This window comes from Scyliorhinus canicula, chromosome 10, assembly GCF_902713615.1.
Source record: "Scyliorhinus canicula chromosome 10, sScyCan1.1, whole genome shotgun sequence".
NCBI lineage: Eukaryota > Metazoa > Chordata > Chondrichthyes > Carcharhiniformes > Scyliorhinidae > Scyliorhinus > Scyliorhinus canicula.
The window spans coordinates 82050121-82069537 of NC_052155.1; the positions used below are offsets into that span (position 1 = coordinate 82050121).

At 44.5% G+C, this 19417-nt stretch overlaps 1 protein-coding gene across 1 annotated transcript in view; it reads right to left on the reverse strand.

The window, feature by feature from the left end:
• kcnq3 (potassium voltage-gated channel, KQT-like subfamily, member 3) overlaps positions 1-19417 on the reverse strand; it is a 471023-nt gene that overhangs the window by 11804 nt on the left and 439802 nt on the right. The window contains exons 13-17 of the mRNA XM_038809241.1: positions 17223-17276; positions 12971-13001; positions 9259-9390; positions 6379-6477; positions 3468-3552 (exon numbers count right to left, since the gene is read on the reverse strand). Coding sequence (XP_038665169.1) covers positions 3468-3552; positions 6379-6477; positions 9259-9390; positions 12971-13001; positions 17223-17276 — 401 coding nt within the window. The remainder of the gene's footprint in view (positions 1-3467; positions 3553-6378; positions 6478-9258; positions 9391-12970; positions 13002-17222; positions 17277-19417) is intronic.

Consider the following 19417-nt stretch of genomic DNA (forward strand, 5'->3'; position numbering starts at 1 on the left):
TACTATAGGCCATTCTGTCCCTTGAGCCTGTCTCGAGTTCCCGAGTCCAGGGTGCAGCTCCGACTAGCACCCTTGTCCCTCAGCACCAAAATATTGGAGGGGTAGGGAATGAGAATGGGGATCTCAGAATCGGGTCCCATCAGCCATTTTTGAATCCCCACTGCTTCTATTCCAACACAGTCGGAGGAATAAAAATCCAGGCTGAACAAAAACAGATCACATGGTACTATATTAATCATCTTAAAATTGTGACAGACAACACAGATTGTTTGTGATTACACAGTAAAGAAACCATGATGGAGCAATACCTACTCTGTTCAAGTGTGGCCTTGGCATCTATCATTTGTGGTACATACAATCCAACAAACATGTTAGATTCCATGGGCTCAAATGTCCTTTGTAATTTGAGTGATTGTACGGGTATGATGTATGGAATCTGCCAGGAGAGCAAGAAGGTAAAGGTGCCTGTGTGACCTGCACTTGTTATGACCCTGCGATACTGCAAAACATAAATGGAACATATTGGTTTCCATGGATCAAGGATGACAACTGATGGAAAGATGAACCAGTGACTCGTCCGATTCCAAATCAAAAAGTTAACATGTGGTGATGGGCTCATTTCTAGCTTTATCAAGAGATATGGGGAGCAGACTGGAAAGTGGATTTGAATTGATAATAAATCATGATCGTATTAAATGGCAGAGCAGCCTTGACAGGCCATCTGATCTACTACTGTTCTTATTTTTCAGGTTCTTCTGTTTCTAATCAATGAAACAATAGTTGCCAGCAGGCAATTAAACAATATTCTTGTGCTGATGACAATGGATTACTGAAGCAAACCCAAACAAACATACAATCAAATCATGAACCAAGACAAAAGAAGGAAGGCTATTCAGTCTCTGAGGAAGAAAACATCACTTGTCCAGGATAACAACAGGATCTAACATTGGACTAACAGCTTTGGAACAAATATTAATTAATGTGTACCATGAACTATTTCCACAGGTACTTCATTTTAATAATGTTATTTTACTTATGGCTCTGCATGCTGAGTCTGCAAAGGTCGAGTCGTTTTTATGTGGAAACTTTCAAAACCCTGAGAATAATGATTCAGATCGCGGTTATGATGATCAGCCTGCAGCTACTGCTAATAGCTTTGGGACGTTACCGCCACAAGAGGAGCAAAGAAATATGGAAAGAATGGAATCTTGGATGGGATAGGAAAAGCTATGACAAGAAGATTTGCAGATGTAAAGCACATGGATATTGAGTTTATAGATGAATAAAACAACACTTAAGGGCGATAACGAAGGAAATAAATTGTGTATCAGAAAGAATTCTGAAGGAAGTATACCTGGTACTGTTATAATATTAATCTCCTGTATGTGACATGTGTTGAGACTGATCAACAAAGGGCTCAATTCAGTGGACTCAAGTTGAAGTCTGCTGAATAGCATGTTTAGCAGAGTGTTTCTCAGCAGCTGCAACTTATTTAAATAATCTGATCTGGATCTTGCACAGCGAGGGCGAGATCAAGGATGGGCCGGGTGGAGCGAGTCGGGTGACTCACGATCGGCTTGGCGCCCAGCGGGTAGCCCAATTTGAGGCTCATGAGTGATTCACCATTGTGCTCAGATCCCTGCCTGGCCCAAATGTTCACTGAATCACAGAATCTACAAACACTAGAGATAGCAGAGTTAATCTTAAGTATTTGAGGAGCCACCAAGGTCTCTTTTCCTATGAAGAGAGGACTCTAACCTTGACGACACCATTTATTCTCAACTAATTAACCTAGTGAGCAGCTATTTTATATAGCAGTGAGTCTACAAATTATATCATAGAATCCCTACAGTGCAGAAGGAGGCCATTCGGCCCATCGAGTCTGCACCGACCCTCTGAAAGAATACTCTATCTCGGCCCAATCCTCCACCCTATCCCCATAACCCCACCTCGGGGCAATTTAGCACAGCCAATCCACCTAACCTGCAAATCTTTGGACTGTGGGAGGAAACCGGAGCACCCAGAGGAAACCCGCGCAGACATGGGGAGAAAGTGCAAACTTCACACAGTCAGTCAAGGTCAGAATTGAACCCAGGTCCCTGGCGCTGTGAGGCAGCAATGCTAACCACTGTGCCACCATGCCGCCCTATCATGTTACTGAAGCTGGAAAAGACATCAGGGTCTTGATTTAGACTTGCCGGATATATCAGGCCCCGCTTAGCCAGAGTGTCGACGCAGAGTGCTTGAGAATCTGGAGTGAAAACATGGTTCTGCAGCTGGAGAGCTACATGTGGGTTTTCAGTCTGAAACCAAGACTCGGACAAATTTTGGGAATTCTGCAAAGTGTAAGGCACATGGGACATGGGCTACAAAAGCATGATGCAACTATACAAAATAAGCATTGAGTCATAATCTAGAAAGGATATCAAGTAGATAAAATAGGCTCAGCGAAATTTACCATGGTGATGCAAGGTATGAGAGAGACTTTAGTTATGAGGAGACATCAGAGAAACTAGGGCTCTTTTCATTACAGCAATATTATAAAATGTTTTAATGAGACAAGTAGAGAAAATATTTCCACAGGTTGGTGACAATGAGTGGAAGATGTATAATCAAGTTCATTAGCAACAGGTTTAAAGGAGAAGTTAGAATTTGTTTTCAGCAAATGGTTGCTAGGATACAGAATGGCCACACAGAAAACACGTTGGAAGCAGAACAATTATAATCTGATGGGAAGTGGATAAACAAAATAAATATCTGAAAAGAGATGGAAAATGGCAGAGGAACAGAATGGAGCAGATAGCCCTTAGGACAAAACATGGAATAGCCTCTGTCTGTGCAGTGATATGTAGGATATCTTGTGGAGTCGTGGATAGTGTCCCAGCCTCTGAGCCAGAAGCTTCAGGTTTGAGTCCCACCCCAGGACGTGATGGCCCAGTATGGTGTGTTCGTAATGTGGCCAAGGGGTTGGGCTGCACAATCCTCCCAACACATGCCAACAGCAGGTGGTAAGAGTGGAGAGACTCCTGGTCAGCCATGCTTAGTTTGGAGCGGTGCACTTTAAGTGACAGGCCCGTGACCTGTTTCATGGAAAAACTTTGCTATGGGAACAGATGAAAGTCTGCCTTATTCAGACTTATATGTGTGGGGTGCTAAACAAACAATGGAGTAAAATTCTTTAGGCGGGATACTCCGGCCGCATTTGCCCAGCGACCAGAGAATCCCGCCCGAGGTCAATGGGGCTCTTCATTGTACGCTGATCGTCCATGGCGTTCTTGCGGGGGGGGGGGGGGGGGGGGGGGGGGAAGAGTCCAGCCCTTTGATTCTACTTAGTTGCTCCTATTTACATAAAGTTGGTGATATCCTCAAGGCCCACCTCGATCGAAAGAGAGTGCTGCAATGTCCTTCATCCTCTTTCAAAATTATTTGTAAACCATTGGATAGTCAACTGCCACTTGAAGCATTACCTGTCTTTCAACCTTGACAAATCTTCCCATCATACTTTGGTCTTCAGCCTCTGGATCAGAACCTTTGGCTACATCGGGATCAATTCTGATTGTTACACATAAAGTAGAGCATTGTTAACAGAGGTTTCAAATGGTTTAAGATACATAAAGCAAACATAGTCTACTAATGACACACCATGACATTGTGATATCAAAAACATTTAACACCATTTTCTGCTGCTCAATTTATCCCTACTGTGACTCCTTTGTAGAATTATTCCATATAAAAGTCTTGCTATATTTAAAAAATAGTTACAATATTTAAAGTAAAGTCGTTATAGTCCCAGATGACCATAGGTTGAGGGAGAGAGATGGCCGGTGGTGATTTAACCTGAGGATCACCACACCTCAGGCGAGGAGCAAGGTTGAGAAGGCAGGGCCTTCATGAATAACCTCAACCGGTATGGGGAATGAACCCGCACTGATGGCCTTACTCTGCATCACAAACCAGCTGTCCATACTATTACCCGTTTAGGTGGATCATGCAGGATGTGTGCAATTTCAGGGAGGCATCAGAAGAGAATAATGGGACACTTTTTCCAAACATGCCAAACAGATATTACATTTATCAGAATTACTTCAGTTTTATTCCATTTACCATTTTATACCATTTCGAATGGTAGAAATTGAAAGATTGTTTCTGCAGGAATAATCATAACAATCATAGAATCATAGAATTTACAGTGTAGAAGGAGGCCATTTGGCCCATCGAGTCTGCACTGACCCACTGAAAGAGCACCCTCCTTAAGCCCATGCCTCCACCCTATCCCCATAACCCAGTAACCCCCCATCTACCCTTTTGGACACTAAAGGGCAATTTAGCATGGCCAATCCACCCAACCTGCACATCTTTGGGTTGTGGGAGGAAACTGGAGCACCCGGAGGAGCACCCGGAGGAAACCCACGCAGAAACGGGGAGAAAATGCAAACTCCACACAGGCAGTCACCCGAGGCCAGAATTGAACCAGGGTCCCGAGAGCTGTGAGGCAGCAGTGCTAACCACTGTGCCACCGTGTCGCCCACAATGGGGACCTTGAAATAGTCACTGAAAGGCTAATTGGGAATAGGCAGCTTCTATTATCAGTTGTGTTCCATGCAGTTTGTAAATATATTCTGTGGCAAAACTTTCCATTTGGGGGACTTGTGTTGACGCTGGGACTGAATTGTGTGTGGCTCGCGTACCTGCTGACGGCGCTATTTGTTGAGCAATTCAGCACGTGCCAATGGGCCAGCACTCTGGCGCGAATTCCAGGCAAATCCCGGCCCAGCGGCCGTTCTAAATGCTGGGGCAGCTGTAGCCGCTTTTAAACACTCCACTTACTACACACTCACTGCAGCCACCAAGATGGCTCAGGAAAGATCTGCACCCCCCCCCCCCCCCCCCCCCCCCCCAAGTCGGGAGTCCAAGTTGCACCCATAGCTCCATGCCAGTGAGGAATGGAGGGACACCCTCTTCCTCAGCTTGGTCGCACACTCAAGCTGCCCTCCTGAACACTGCCTGGGAGGTGGTGGCAGAGGCAGTCAGCGCTGCCTGTCTCCTCAGGAGGAGACAGCTGGTGATCCAGAGGGGTAGGGGTCACTGGTGAGTCCTCTGCCCTGAGAGGGGCAGAGATCCAGGGGGGATTCCAAAGGCTGTGGTGCAGGTGGTGTAGTTTGCATTTGCAGCATCGCGAGGTGGAGAATTTCGCCCTGGGTATAAGAAGCCCCAACTTTCCCACTTTGACTTTAGCGGGAATGTGCCGGAAGGACCAGGACCTAAATATGTTTGGTTTGGCATTAAACAAACTTTTCGGTAGCACGGTAGCCCAGTGGTTAGCACTGCAGTCTCATGGCGTTGAGGTCCCAGGTTCGATCCCGGCTCTGGGTTACATGGAGTTTGCACATTCTCCCCGTGTTTGCGTGGGTTTTGTCCCCACAACCCAAAGATTAGGGCAGCAGGGTAGCATGGTGGTTAGCATAGATGCTTCACAGCTCCAGGGTCCCAGGTTCGATTCCCGGCTGGGTCACTGTCTGTGTGGAGTCTGCACGTCCTCCCCCTGTGTGCGTGGGTTTCCTCCGGGTGCTCCGGTTTCCTCCCACAGTCCAAAGATGTGCGGGTTAGGTGGATTGGCCATGCTAAATTGCCCGTACTGTCCTAATAAAAGTAAGGTTAAGGGGGGGTTGTTGGGTTACGGGTATAGGGTGGATATGTGGGTTTGAGTAGGGTGATCATGGCTCGGCACAACATTGAGGGCCGAAGGGCCTGTTCTGTGCTGTACTGTTCTATGTTCTATGTTCTATGTGCAGGGTAGGTGGATTGGTCACGCTAAATTGTCCCTTAATTGGAAAAAATGAATTAGGTACTCTAAATTTCTAAAGGAAATAGACTTTTGTAAAGTATCAGTGAGAATTGAGTTTCTGACCTCCCAAAATATGGCATTGGTGCATAAAATGATTGCTGCCCATTTACAAAGAGGGTCATCATGCATCCTCCACTCAGCTTTTCCAGGTGGGTGAAGATTCGGTTCAACAAGCATCCACCACCAACAGGCACCGTTTATTTTTGTAAAAAGCCAGGAGCAGCAATATTCTCCGGCTCCACAGCATCCCAAGGGGTGCTGCCTGACCCACAATCGAACCCAACCCATTCACCTTTGCCCCAGTCCACATACCTGAGGCGCTAATGAATTTTTATCTCTTTGTTTTCATAATAAACTGACGTTAAATGGTCCAACTGAGTGCTGTGATCTGGCAGAGTCGCCAAAATAGTGATTTAATTTCTATGGTCGCTACCCTGTGTCAGCAGTGAAAGCTAAAAGATGAATAAAGAATAATGTAAAAAATATTATGCGACATTATGTTTGCATAGACCTGAATGTTAATGTGTACTTACTTAGGTGACTGCTGTAAAGGGTATACAAAACCTCCCTTTGAGTTTAATTTCTTCTGCTTGGGAGTTGATGGAGGCACAGGAGAAAGGATCATATCAATCCTGAGAAAAATGAAGGGTCCCAGATCATTCAGACAGACATTATAATTAGAATGATTCTGCACATTGTAACTACTATTAACACCGATTGCAACGAGAGAAATAACCCAGTCAGTAAATTCTGGCAACTCATGCATAAAAACTGTTCCAAAGCTCATTCCCAAAAGGATGTTGGCACTATTGTAAAATGTAAATTCCCCCACAGCCCCATAGGCTGCTCTCCCCTTTGAGAGCTGACCGGTGGTGATTTAGCCTGTAGGTCACAGCACCTCAGGCGATGGGGCAAGGGTAAGAAAGTGGGACCTTCATGAATAACCTCAACCAGTATGGGAATTGAACCCACGTTGTTAGCATCACTAACCAGCCATCCAGTCTACTGAGCTAACCAACCTCAACAATGATGTATCACAGCAAGTGGAAAATCAAGAAACCCATTGTAACTCTCCATTGCCTCACTCAAAAAATTTAAATTTATTATCATCCAACATTGCTTTTTAAACATGTATCTTTGACATTGGTCTGGATTCTCCGGTTCACCAGCCGTGTGTTTGGCGGCAGCGCGCTGTTTGCTGGTGGTGGGATTATAGAGAAATACAGCACAGAACAGGCCCTTCTCTACTCCCGCCGCTTGTCAATGGGATTTCCCATTGAAACCACCCCGTGCTGCTGGGAAATCCATGGCGGGGGTGCATTGCTCTCGGGGAAAGAGAATGCCAACAGCTGGAGAGTTCGGGCCATTATTGTCAGAATTATGAGGATTAGATTAATATAAAGATGCAATGTAACACCCCAACTGACCAATGCTCATATCCCAGAATATGCTGGAGAAAACAACTTGTGGCATGATATATTAAAGATTTTTACCTCTCGCCTGACACCTGAAATATTTTTGTAGCGCAAATATGTAAGCTGATTTGCATAGTGAGTCTATAGTGCACCTGGGGATGGATCCCAGTGAATAATCTATCTCCCTAACCAATGAGATTTAAGAGTAGAAAAAGGAACACAATGAATGGCCGAGACAGAAACTGATAATTTTCTAGTGCAAGTAACCTAATAGTCTCTGGGGCTGTAATTTACTAGCTCCAGGAATACCTCAAAGTTGCATTGGGGAGTTAATGCTGTAAAATAGGGGATGGGGTTTACTTCCCTTTGACTATACAGCCCCTACAGGCCAGGCGAGTGTACAGCAAGGCCCTAAGGACACGCTGTACACTCGCCTGGCCTGAGTTGGAAAGCCAGGCAAGATAGGATCGCCAGCATTTTAACGTAAGAACTTTCAAGTGGACTGGCATTTCAACTCAATTGCCACGCCACTGGAGGTTTGGTCAAGTTAACAGCTGTGACAAAGAGTCATCCAGACTTGAAATGTTAGCTCCCTTTTCTCTCCACAGATGCTGTCAGACCTGTTGGGATTGTCCACTATTTTCTCTTTTAGTAACACACTGTGTTAGCTTGTCATGTTGTCATTACCAGCTGCAGGTAGAGCAGAGTATCAGTTAACTTTATATGTATCCAAGATCAGAGAAAGGCGAGAGTGAAGCCAGCTCAGATTTTGTCATTTCTGTCCAAAGTGGGTCCAGTCAGAACTGAAGATCTAAGTGAAATGCACAGTCCCTTTGATGCAACACAAACTTCACTGACTTTAGACTCCAGAAGCTAATGCCTGTGTGCCAGGGAAGGAATGAGATTATTCAAACATGCCACTCATTGGACTGAGGTCATGAAAACTCTGAACATCATTAATCAAACTTAGACTACAACTGTCTGATAAACTAGTTATTCAATGCTGTTAACTTGTCAACTATTTAAGGAATTATATTTAAAATAATTGCATCGATTGGCAATCTCAGGCTCTGGCCAATGCTACAGTTAATCCTCAACATCTCCTAGTGCTGATTTAGAGTGACGCCAATATAATCTTTGCTATGATTTGTTGCTCAACTGCTAGGTAACTGTACATCAATGCCTGTCTGCTCAGCTTTCACCTATGCAACTTCAACTTTAAACTATGATTTCTAACAAATTAATTGTGTTTGGTACATGACTTTGGTCTTGCTCTTTCCTTGATGATTTGACAAGAAAGCATCAATTCACTCACTCAACAGTTTAAGTGTACCTAATCAATGGTTAGTAAATTCATTTTGATCCAAACTGGTGATATAGTGAGCCATGCCTGGCATCCCTCACCCCTCGATCTAAACTGGGAATTAAAACTGCGGAAGTTCCTCAGTCAAGAATCATCTAATTCCTTGGCATATTCTTATCACGCTATTGAAAACCCAGCTTTTTTACACCATCCTCAGTAAAGCAGTCCCTTGCTCAGTACTTCTTCATCTGCACCCCATTCATCGCTGTGGTTACACTATTTGCAACGTACCAGATGCACAAGAGCATCTCACCAAGGTTTTTCCAGCAGCAACTCCCAACTTTGTGACTGCTATCACAGGAAATACCAAGAGCAGCAACATCAGGCCAACATTATTGCCGCTACTTTCCTCGCCATTCTTATGCCACATCCATCAAGACATATACCACTGCTCTTTCACATATTGGGTCAAAATTTTAAAAATCTTCGCCTCAGGCCGATGTGGACACCATTAGCGCAATGGCAGCAGCAATTTAGTGACAGCATATCAGCTTCTTACGATTACGAAGGGTAGGCAGTAAATGTGGTCTCTCCAATGCCACCCACTGACTGGGAATCTTTTTATATACAAATGATAAAATTCAAACATTTAAGGAGGTGTCAATTCTTATTTTCATACGTTTTTCACCATTTACCTTGACTGGAGATATTTTATCCTTGAAAGCATGTCCAAATGTCCAGCTGAGTACTGTTCAATAACATCCTTCACATCATAAGGTCGTAAAGTCTCCTTGAACTTTTTCTTGTTGAGGAAAAATTTCATGATGCTGAAGGGATAAGCAAGATGGTTTTTACTTTCCTCTCACTGATTCAAGTACCAAAGATCAGAAATATCCAGCTGCCGTTTATGTTAGGAAATTGTTTATTCTTCATAGGATGCTTAGAGAGAGAATGTGCAGGTTCTCAAACAAATGATCAATCATTTTCTAATAACCAATTTGATGAATTAAAATATGAAATTCCCCTGTGTTGTGACTGAGGTAGTATTAATCTTATGCAGCATACTTAGTATCATTCATAGTGGCCCAGAACCTGACAAGCTCAATTACTTTTAACAGTACAAAATAGTAAAGAGCTTCATCAGACAATAAAGGTAATAATGAATTATTTATTAAGTCTGTCAGGGCTATATGTATCCAGGTAGCACCAATAATGTGATTCTCACCTTGCTCCCAAGTGCAATCCTTCTTGTCTTTATTTTAGCAAAATATTCCTAAGGTTAATATTCTTTCTTAATTCTGTTGTCATGCTTCTCTTTGCTAGAGCACAGGAGCAAAGAGATTACGCTGAAGTTACACAAGAAACTAGTTAGACCTCAGCTTGGATATTGTGTACAGTCTGGGTGCCACAATAGAGGGAGGATGTGAACACATGGAGAGAGTGCAGAGAGGTTTACAAGATTGGTTCCAGGGATGAGAAACTTCAGTCATGAGGATAGATTGGAGAGGTAGGGACTGTTCTCCTTGGAGAGAAGGCTAAACGGATATTTGATGGAGATGTTCAAAATCAGGAGGGGGCTGGACAGAGCAGACCACAGAATTGTTGCAGCACAGAAGGCGGCCATTCAGCCCATTGTATCTGCACTGGGTCTACAAATGAACATCATGACTTAGTGCCATTCCCCTGAATTTCCCCACACCCCTGCATGTTGTTTATATTCAAATGATCATCTAATGCCCTCTTTCGAACCTGCTTCCACCACACTTCCAGATAGTGCATTCCAGATCCGGACCACTCGCTGTGAAGAAGTCTTTCCTCACATCACATTTGCTTCTTTTGCTTTAAATCTGTACCCTTTCATTCTTGATCCTTTTTTCAGAGTGGGAACTGTTTCTCCCTATCTACTCTGTCTAGCCCCCTCATGATTTTGAACATCTCTATCAAATCTCCTCTTAGCCTTCTTCTCTCCAAGGAGAACAGTCCCAACATCCCCAATCCATCCTCATAATCAAAGCTTCTCATCCCTGGACCCAATCTTGTAAACCTCTCCGCTTTCCCTCCAATGTGTTCACATCCTTCGTATAGTGTGGGGTCCTAAATACAAGACCCATGCAATTCACATTGCAATTGGGAAGGATGCAGAGGAAGGTATTGTAAAGATTAGGTTTAGGATTCCCCGACAAATTAATTAATATCACAGGCAGCAATTCTATGTGCTTGGCTAAGAGCTGTTTGGCGTTACAAATTACCACAGCTGAAAACAGGAGGGAGATAGACTCTAGCCGAAGATGCGCATTCTGTAGCAATCTAAGGTTTCTGGGTAATTCATCCTAGCAGAACCATCCTTTCAGAGGGGAAGATTCACCAGGACAAGCTTTACTGCTTGTAATGGATTTAGGAAACTCTCGGAAAACTAAGGAAGATACATGGTGCCAGTCACTCATAATAATAACAATCTTTATTATTGTCATAAGTAGGCTGACATTAATACTGCAATGAAGTTGCTATGAAAAGCCCCTAGTCGCCACACTCCGGCACCTGTTCGGGTACACAGAGAGAGAATTTAGAATGTCCAATTCACCTAACAAGCACGTCTTTCGGGACTTGTGGGAGGAAACCGGAGCACCCGGAGGAAACCCACGCAGACACGGGGAAAACGTGCAGACTCCGCACAGACAGTGACCCAAGCGGGAATCGAACCTGGGACCCTGGCGCTGTGAAGCAACAGTACTAACCACTGTGCTACCATGCCACCCAATAGTTACTACTGGGCGAAATAGGAAAATGTGAACCCGTTGGAAGCGAGAAGCAACTCTGGACTGTTTGCTATAATGACTATAATTCCAGTTGAATATATAAAAAGAACATTCTTTCTGTGGTTTAAAGTTGCCCACAAAAAGAAACTAATGGTTTGTCAATAGTGCTTTTAGTTACAGGAAATGTCTTAAAATTTGTAATTCTTTCAGCTATTTGCTGGAAGTGGGAATTTTTTTTCTTATATGTGGATCATAACAATAATATTGATTTAACTAGTCTTTTCTTCTTTTCAAAATTGGTAGTTTCTTATATTTTAGGCTTTCTCTACCTAGATCATGCAATAAAAATGTTCCAAACCATAATTTTTCCATAATTACTGTACTAATTTAATTTGAATTGTAGGGATGCTTGGGTTTTACTCCCAGGTTAATATAAAGTAAAATGAATTCAGTTGCTCTTACTTTGTTAGGATTACGAAAACTCTTTCTAAATGGCAAAAGGTGTCCTTCTGTTCTCACACATATGCCAAAAACAGAAAGCTCCTGGAGTCAGATTTTATCCAAGGAATGATGTAACACAATTAGACCATTGTGTGGATCAGTCGCACCGTGTAATTCAAGAAGCAATGTGCATTTTCTTTCTTAAATCAGTTGATCCCTTTAAAATAGTCATGTCTTGTCTTTCATTTATTACCTTTGGAAGTAGAGATAACATCTTCTTTTGAGCAGCTGGCTTTTAGCATATTCAGATATAGTTGTGTACTTTGCTTTCCTTTCTCAGTACTATAATGTGAAAGCCAGGTGATACTGCACACTAAGTGCATCCAGATGAAGGTCACAAGTAAACAGATCATGCACCTTAATCCTTTACGAATGAAAAAAAAACACAGTGGTATCATTCTTACAGACTGGCAAGACAAGCTTTGTGATTGCCAGCTGTACTACAAAGATTAGCCATTCCAAGAAACAGCACCATGCCAGATCATTAATTATTCTTTCTCAGGACTTCAAAATGATAAAGCTTGTCATCTCTCAGTGTCTTCCACAATCTTCAATCTTTTAACATCCAATTCTTGCGTCACCTGCTACTTGATTTGTTTCATCTTCTCTCTACATTTTTAAATCTTGTTGGTATCTTGCACACTGGGACCTCAAGCTTCAACCAGGTTTCTCAGCTTTTGAAAAAAGCAGCATATAACCAAGTAACTTCAGTGTTCTACACACTCCCTGTGTTGATCCAGCCTCAAAGCACAAAGCACAAACAACACAACCTTCATTACCTATACTGCAATCCCTTCCAGGAGAGCTCAATGCTCATAGTATGGAAGCTCAGAATTTACCCCATCAACACAGTTCTAAACCCCATTCATCAGCATACCATTCATTTTGGTTTAAGGTAATAGAAATTGAAACCAGTGAGCCAACATTGCACTTAATGTTTTCTTAAAACTTAGAGTACTCAATTCTTTTTTCCCAATTAAGGGTCAATTTAGCGTGGCCAATTCACCAACCTTGCACATCTTTTTGGGTTGTGGGGGTGAGACCCACGCAGACACGGGGCGAATGTGTAAACTCCAATGGACAGTGACCCGGGGCCGGGATCGAACGCGTCTTCGGTGCCGTGAGGCAACAATGCAAAACATTGCGCCACCGTGCTGCTTCCAACATTGCACTTAATTCTGCTTGGATTATGTTACTGTGTTGGGATGATATTACTGAAAATTATCTGAAATTTTATTTTCTCTTGGGGTGTGGGCAACTAAGTAACTACTGCCATTCTTTGTTAGATTAAGCGTCAATAGGGAAGCACGGTGGCACAGTGGTTAGCATTGCTGCCTACGGCGCTGAGGACCCGGGTTCGAATCCCGGCCCTGGGTCACTGTCCTGTGTTTGCGTGGGTTTCACCCCCACAACCCAAAGATGTGCAGGATAGGTAGATTGGCCACTCTAAGACTGGTGCTTTCCATAAAGGTGAGGTAATGGGGATTTTATGAGACCTTTCATTTTTGTTTTTATTTGTGCATTACTGGATTAAATTTTATGATTCACCATGGATGCACCTTGAACTCATATCCTCTGGGTTATTCCTTCAGGAGAAAAATGACTCAGCTACTGACCTTGATGGAAGCACTGTGGTTTCTCTGAGCACAGAAAATTCACAATAAGCATAATCCCAGCCTGATGCTTACACGAGTCAAACATTGGCAAGGTAAAACCCTGCCATAGATGGTCAAATGACCAGAGTGAAAGATCAGTTGACAGGAGTAACAGGAAATGAGAAAACAATTATCCCCGTTTTTCAGCTCAGCTCATCTGTCATCCGCCTGCAACTCCATCTGTGATACATGCCTGTCACATGATGGGGTGGGTGGCCTGGGTTGGCAGTAACTGCGGGTCTGGTCCATGGGATGGAGGATGATGACAACCCGATCTGCGATGAACCCTGGTGCTCTGCATCATTTGATAACATCTGACTCCTGCCCACGGTAGCCCACCCATCACAACCATCAGATAGGTTGTAACAGTGGTAACAGGTATTTAATGTGAACAAATATTTACAGATTTGTGCCCTACCCCCAATAATGTTCTTTGATTGGGCTGATGTTGAATCTTGATATTGTAGTGTGAACAAAGAACTTTGACTTATAAACAAAGATATTTATTCCTAACACTACATTAACGAATTACTAAAATGTCTTGGAAATAATGGTCTAACGCTAACTTATACTAAGATACTACAGAGCTACTCTAATATACGACTGCGACAAACTCCTTGGGTGGGATTCTCCGCGAACTGGCGGGGCGGGCAACTCCGGCACGAAGGAGTGGCGTGAACCACTCCGGCATCGGGCCGCCCCGAATGTGCAGAATCCTCCGCATCTTCAGAGGCTAGGCCAGCGCCGGAGTGGTTTGCGTCCCGCTGGCCGCCGCGGAAGGGGCTTGGCGCCAAACCAACCGGAGCCAAAGGGCCTCCGCCGGCCGGTGCGAGTTGGCGCATGCGCAGGAGTGCCAGCGTGGACAATTGAATGGTTCAGTACACAGATATCCTGTGTGATTGTGGGGAAATGTTTTTCCATTGCGTATAGTAATTAACTTTGTAATGACAAAGTTCCAATAAAAAATACTAAATGCTCCTACCAAATCAAAACTAAAGGTGGAAATCTTTCATTTGGTGTAAAATCCCAGTAAGTGGCTGGCAATTTACATAATTCTGCATTCTCACATCTGAACTTTGCAGTGTTGGAGGAAAGGGGGTAAAGTAGACAAAAAGGGAGAGGTTACGCCAACGTTTGTCTTGAAATAGAGATCAAATGGGTAGCACTGGAATCTTATGATGGTAGAAATGAAATGTTATGTTTTAACAAAGGAGTTCCAACTTTCACTGACCGCAAGTAACGGAGTTCATTTGTGATTTAATGACCTATTCATGATACCATTTAATACCTACTGGATAGACGTCATTCCCTCCCACAACATCAGAGTACAACAGCTATATTTTTTACCTTTGCTGTCATATTAAAGTATTATTCTTTCACCTTAATTTGTGAAACGCAATGGGATAGAAGGTGATGTTAGATAATAAATGGCATCCACATTTGTAAAGCAGCATATTTTATCTGACCTGATTTGTGAAGATACTTAAAGTGGAAAGGAAGGAAGTATTGATCTGAATTGCCCATATAATGTGAATGAGTGTGAAGTCATTCACTTTAGTGGAAAAAACAGGAAGGCAGCATATTTCTTAAATGGTGATAGGTTGGAAAGTGCAAGTTTCCAAAGGGACCTGGGTGTCCTTGTTCATGAGTCACTAAAAGCCGACATGCAGTGCAGAAAGCACTTAGGAAGGCAAATGTTGTCCTTCATCGTAAGAGGATTTGAGTACAGGAGGAAAGATGTCTTGCTACAGCTGCATAGAATCTTCGGTAGACCTCAGCTGGAGTATTGCTCTCCTCATTTTAGGGGTGATATACTTGCCATAGAGAGAGTGTAACCAAGGTTCATCAGATTAATCCCTTGGATGGCGGGATTATTTAATGAGGAGAGATTGAGGAGACTGGACCTGTATTCCCTAGAGTTTTGAAGAATGAGGGGTGACTTCATTGACACTAACAAAATTTTTACAATGCTTGAGAGAGTGGATGTAAATAGGTTGTTTCCTCTGGCTAGTGGATGTAAAACCTGGGGCGTAATCTCAGATTAAGTGGTCGACCATTTAAGACTGAGAAAAGGAGGAATTTCGTCACTCAGAACATAGAACATAGAACAGTACAGCACAGAACAGGCCCTTCAGCCCTCGATGTTGTGCCGAGCAATGATCACCCTACTCAAACCCACGTATTCACCCTATAAACTCGTAACACAACACCCCCCCCCCCCCCATACCTTACTTTTTAGGACACTATGGGCAATTTTAGCATGGCCAATCCACCTAACCCGCACATCTTTGGACTGTGGGAGGAAACCGGAGCACCCGGAGAAAACCCACGCACACACGGGGAGGACGTGCAGACTCCACACAGACAGTGACCCAGCCGGGAACCGAACCTGGGACCCTGGAGCTGTGAAGCATTTATGCTAACCACCATGCTACCGTGCTGCTCAGAGGGTGGTGATTCTTTGGAATTCTCTCACCCGGAGGGCTGTGGAAGTTCAATCATTGAGTAAGTTCAAGACTGAAATCGATAAGGTTTCTGAAGACTAATGACATCAAGGGATACAGTGATAGTGTGAGAAAATGGCATTGTGGTAGATGTAGGAAATTGGCATTGAGGTTGATGATTAGTCATGATCTAATTGAATGGTGGAGCAGGCTAGGCAGGCTGAATGGCCTACACCTGGTCCTCTGTTCCTATATTCTGGGCTTGTGGGAGCTTTGTCCTCGCGTCTGCCAATGCTGGCAGACTGTCACAATGTCAACCCAGGATTTTCTTAGTCAAGCAGGGCAATCTGAAAGCAAAGAATCTACCTTCATTAGCTTATCACCACTGGGATAAAAGGAAGTACAGACCCACCATAGCCATTAAAAGGCCAAAGGGCTTTACAGAAAAGTGGTAAAATGGCACACAGGGATATCAGCATTTGAAAGAAGCCCCAAGGTTTTGGTAAGTCATTGGAACTTCTGCTGAAGAAGTGAGAGCCAGGCTGGACCATGCGATGGGCACTGAGGACAGGAAGCCCCTTGTGAGAATGGTGTAAACGGTATTTGAAGGAGATGGATAAGGTAAATTCTCATGCCAATGTATATTCCCTATCTCTCGTACAACTTCACTCATTTCCTTACCTACAATACTTTATTTCTCTCAGCACCTGGGTATTAGGGAAATTTACCTCCCTCCGGACCCTCGCCACGGGGGCACTCCCATCCCCGCCCAAGAAACACTCCAGCAGCCCAGTGGTGGTAGCCACCCTCCAGACTTGGAACCAACTATGGCAGCAATTCGGACTGACCGAAATGTCTGACAAAGCCCCCATCTGCAATAACCACAGGTTCACACCAGCACTCACCGCTGCCACCTTTAAAAGGTGGAGACAGGACAGGGGGACATTGACAGTCAGGGACCTATACACTGATGGGAGGGTCACAACACTGGAAGAACTGGCGCAGAGATTCCAACTAGCTAAAGGCAACAAACTCAGATACCTGCAGCTTAAAAACTTCCTATGGAAGGAAACAAGGTCATACCCGCGACCACCACGACAGACACTATTAAAAGAGCTACTGGATGCAGACATCTTAGGCAGAGGGGATTGGAGTGACATGTATAAACAACTGCTGGAGAGGGCCGTCACCGAACCGGACACGACAAGGAGGAAGACTTGGAGATCGAAATAGGGTGGGGATTCTGGAGCGAAGCACTGCACAGGGTCAACTCTACCTCCACATGCGCGAGGCTCAACCTAACGCAGCAGAAAGTGCTGCATAGAGGCCACTTGACCAGAACCCGAATGAGCAGGTTCTTCCCGGAGGTGGAGGATAGATGTGAACCGTGCCAAGGAGGCCCGGCCAACTACGTCCACATGTTCTGGTCTTGCCCCAGACTTGCTGGGTACTGGACAGCCTTCTTCGAGGCAATGTCCAAAGTGGTGGGGATGAGGGTGGAGCCATGCCCGAAAGTGGCGGTTTTCGGGCTATCAGACCAGCCAGATCTCTTCATGGGGAGGAGGGCAGACACCCTTGCCTTTGCCTCTCTGATTGCCCTCCATAGAATCCTGCTTGGTTGGTTGGTGATCTGCAGCACCACCTAAAGCTGCAGACTGGCTGTCCGACCTATCAGAATCTCTCCAAATGGGGAAAATCGAATTCACCGTCTGTGGGTCGGAAGAGGGCTTCCACAAAACATGGGAGCCATTCACCCGACTGTTCGGGGACCTGTTTGTGGCCAACGCATAAATAAATAAATAGCCAGTAGCCAGGGGGAAATAGCCAGGACAAGACAGAAAGAGGAAAGCGAGGAAGCAAGGTGAGGTAGCAAAACCCAGCAAGACAAAATGGAGAGCAGCAGTGAAAAAGGGTGGAAGGAAGAGAGGAGAGAGGAGCTGGAGCAGTGGGGGGGGGTTAGGGAGGATCGTATGCTGAGCCAGACGGTGACAGACTTTAAATAGAGAAACCTAAGAAGGAACCTTTTTGACTGTACAATAAATGAAAACGAACAGCAATGTAAATAATTTTGAAAATGCCAATAAAAAGATTTTTTAAAAAGGAAGCCAAGGTCATCACTAAGTTCGAGAGAAACGTTCTGCAATAGTTAATGAGACCGAGGAAAGGTTGAAGTACTGAGGTGTCCATCGGGGTGGGGCCTGCTGGATGTCGCACAACCTCTCCGCGATGTAGTGTACACCTTTGTGGTGCATCTGACAGCCAGGGTGTAGACCTTCACGGTCCACCCGATAGCCAAGGTAGACTAACTCCCTTGCATAGAATATGTAGGCGGACATCAGCTTCAGAAAACGTCTTCAATAAAGCCTCTAGGTTATCCAAGTGCTCTTGCGCAGAGGCTCCGTGACCAGCAGGTCATCTAAATAAACAGCGGCACGTAGGGGTCCTCTCAGGATGTTCTCCATTACGTGCTGAAAAATAGCACGGGCGGAGGACAGTCTGAAAGACAGCTGTGTTTCCTCGTACAGGCACCTTTATGTATTGATAGTGACATACTTGTGGCACGATCCTACTCCAGCTGCAAATAAGCGTGGCTCATGAATGAATGCCCACTCGCAAGCTTTGCGTAGAGATCCTCAATGTGGGGCAGGGGTAGCGATTCAACCGCGAAGCCATGCCTACAGTTAATTTATAGTCCCCACATTTGCGAACCGCTTTGTCCGCTTCATGACCGGTACCACCGGCGCTGCCCAATCAGTGAACTGGACAGGCTTGATGATCCTCAAAGACTTCAAACGACCAAGCTCAGTCTCTACCTTTTCCAGCAATGCATAGGGAACCTGACGGGCCCAGAAATACTGTGGCGGGGCCTCCGGGTCGGCCTGGACTTAACTTGAAGACTGGGCTCCATCACTTCTTCCCAGAAGCAAGTCTCACCCTGAAAAAATTAATGGTGCTCCAAATGTAATATCACTGTGGGGAAGCTGGGCTTTGGGTAGGAGGGTTGATAAGCAACTTTTCAGCTGGGGAGGAGGGAGGGCGTGTAAATACGGTGCTCCATAAAATCCAACCCAAAATGTAAAAAGTCCTACGAGGGAAATTTGCCAATTGATCTAGTAATGGGGAATGAATCAGAGCAGATAAGAGAAATAAAAGTAAGGGATCATTTGGACAATAGTGACCAGAATACAATATGTTTAGTTTTTATAACAGAGACGGATAAAAGAATGGTGAAACCCAGGTTGGTGGGTTTGAGTAACGTTGCTTTGGGGGGCTGAAAAAAGACGTTGCGAAAATAAAGCGGACAATAATATTGGCAAATAACCACGAGGAACAACGGGAAATATTTTTTTTCGTGCTCAACAGAATGCAAGGAAATTCTTTTCTAATAAAAGGAAAGTGGGAGCAGAGTGAAGGTGGTAGGGGGAGGGGGGAACAGAGTGGTGGTTGTGGGTATGCAGAGTGATGGTGGTGGTGGGATGGGGGAGTGGAGTGGTGGGG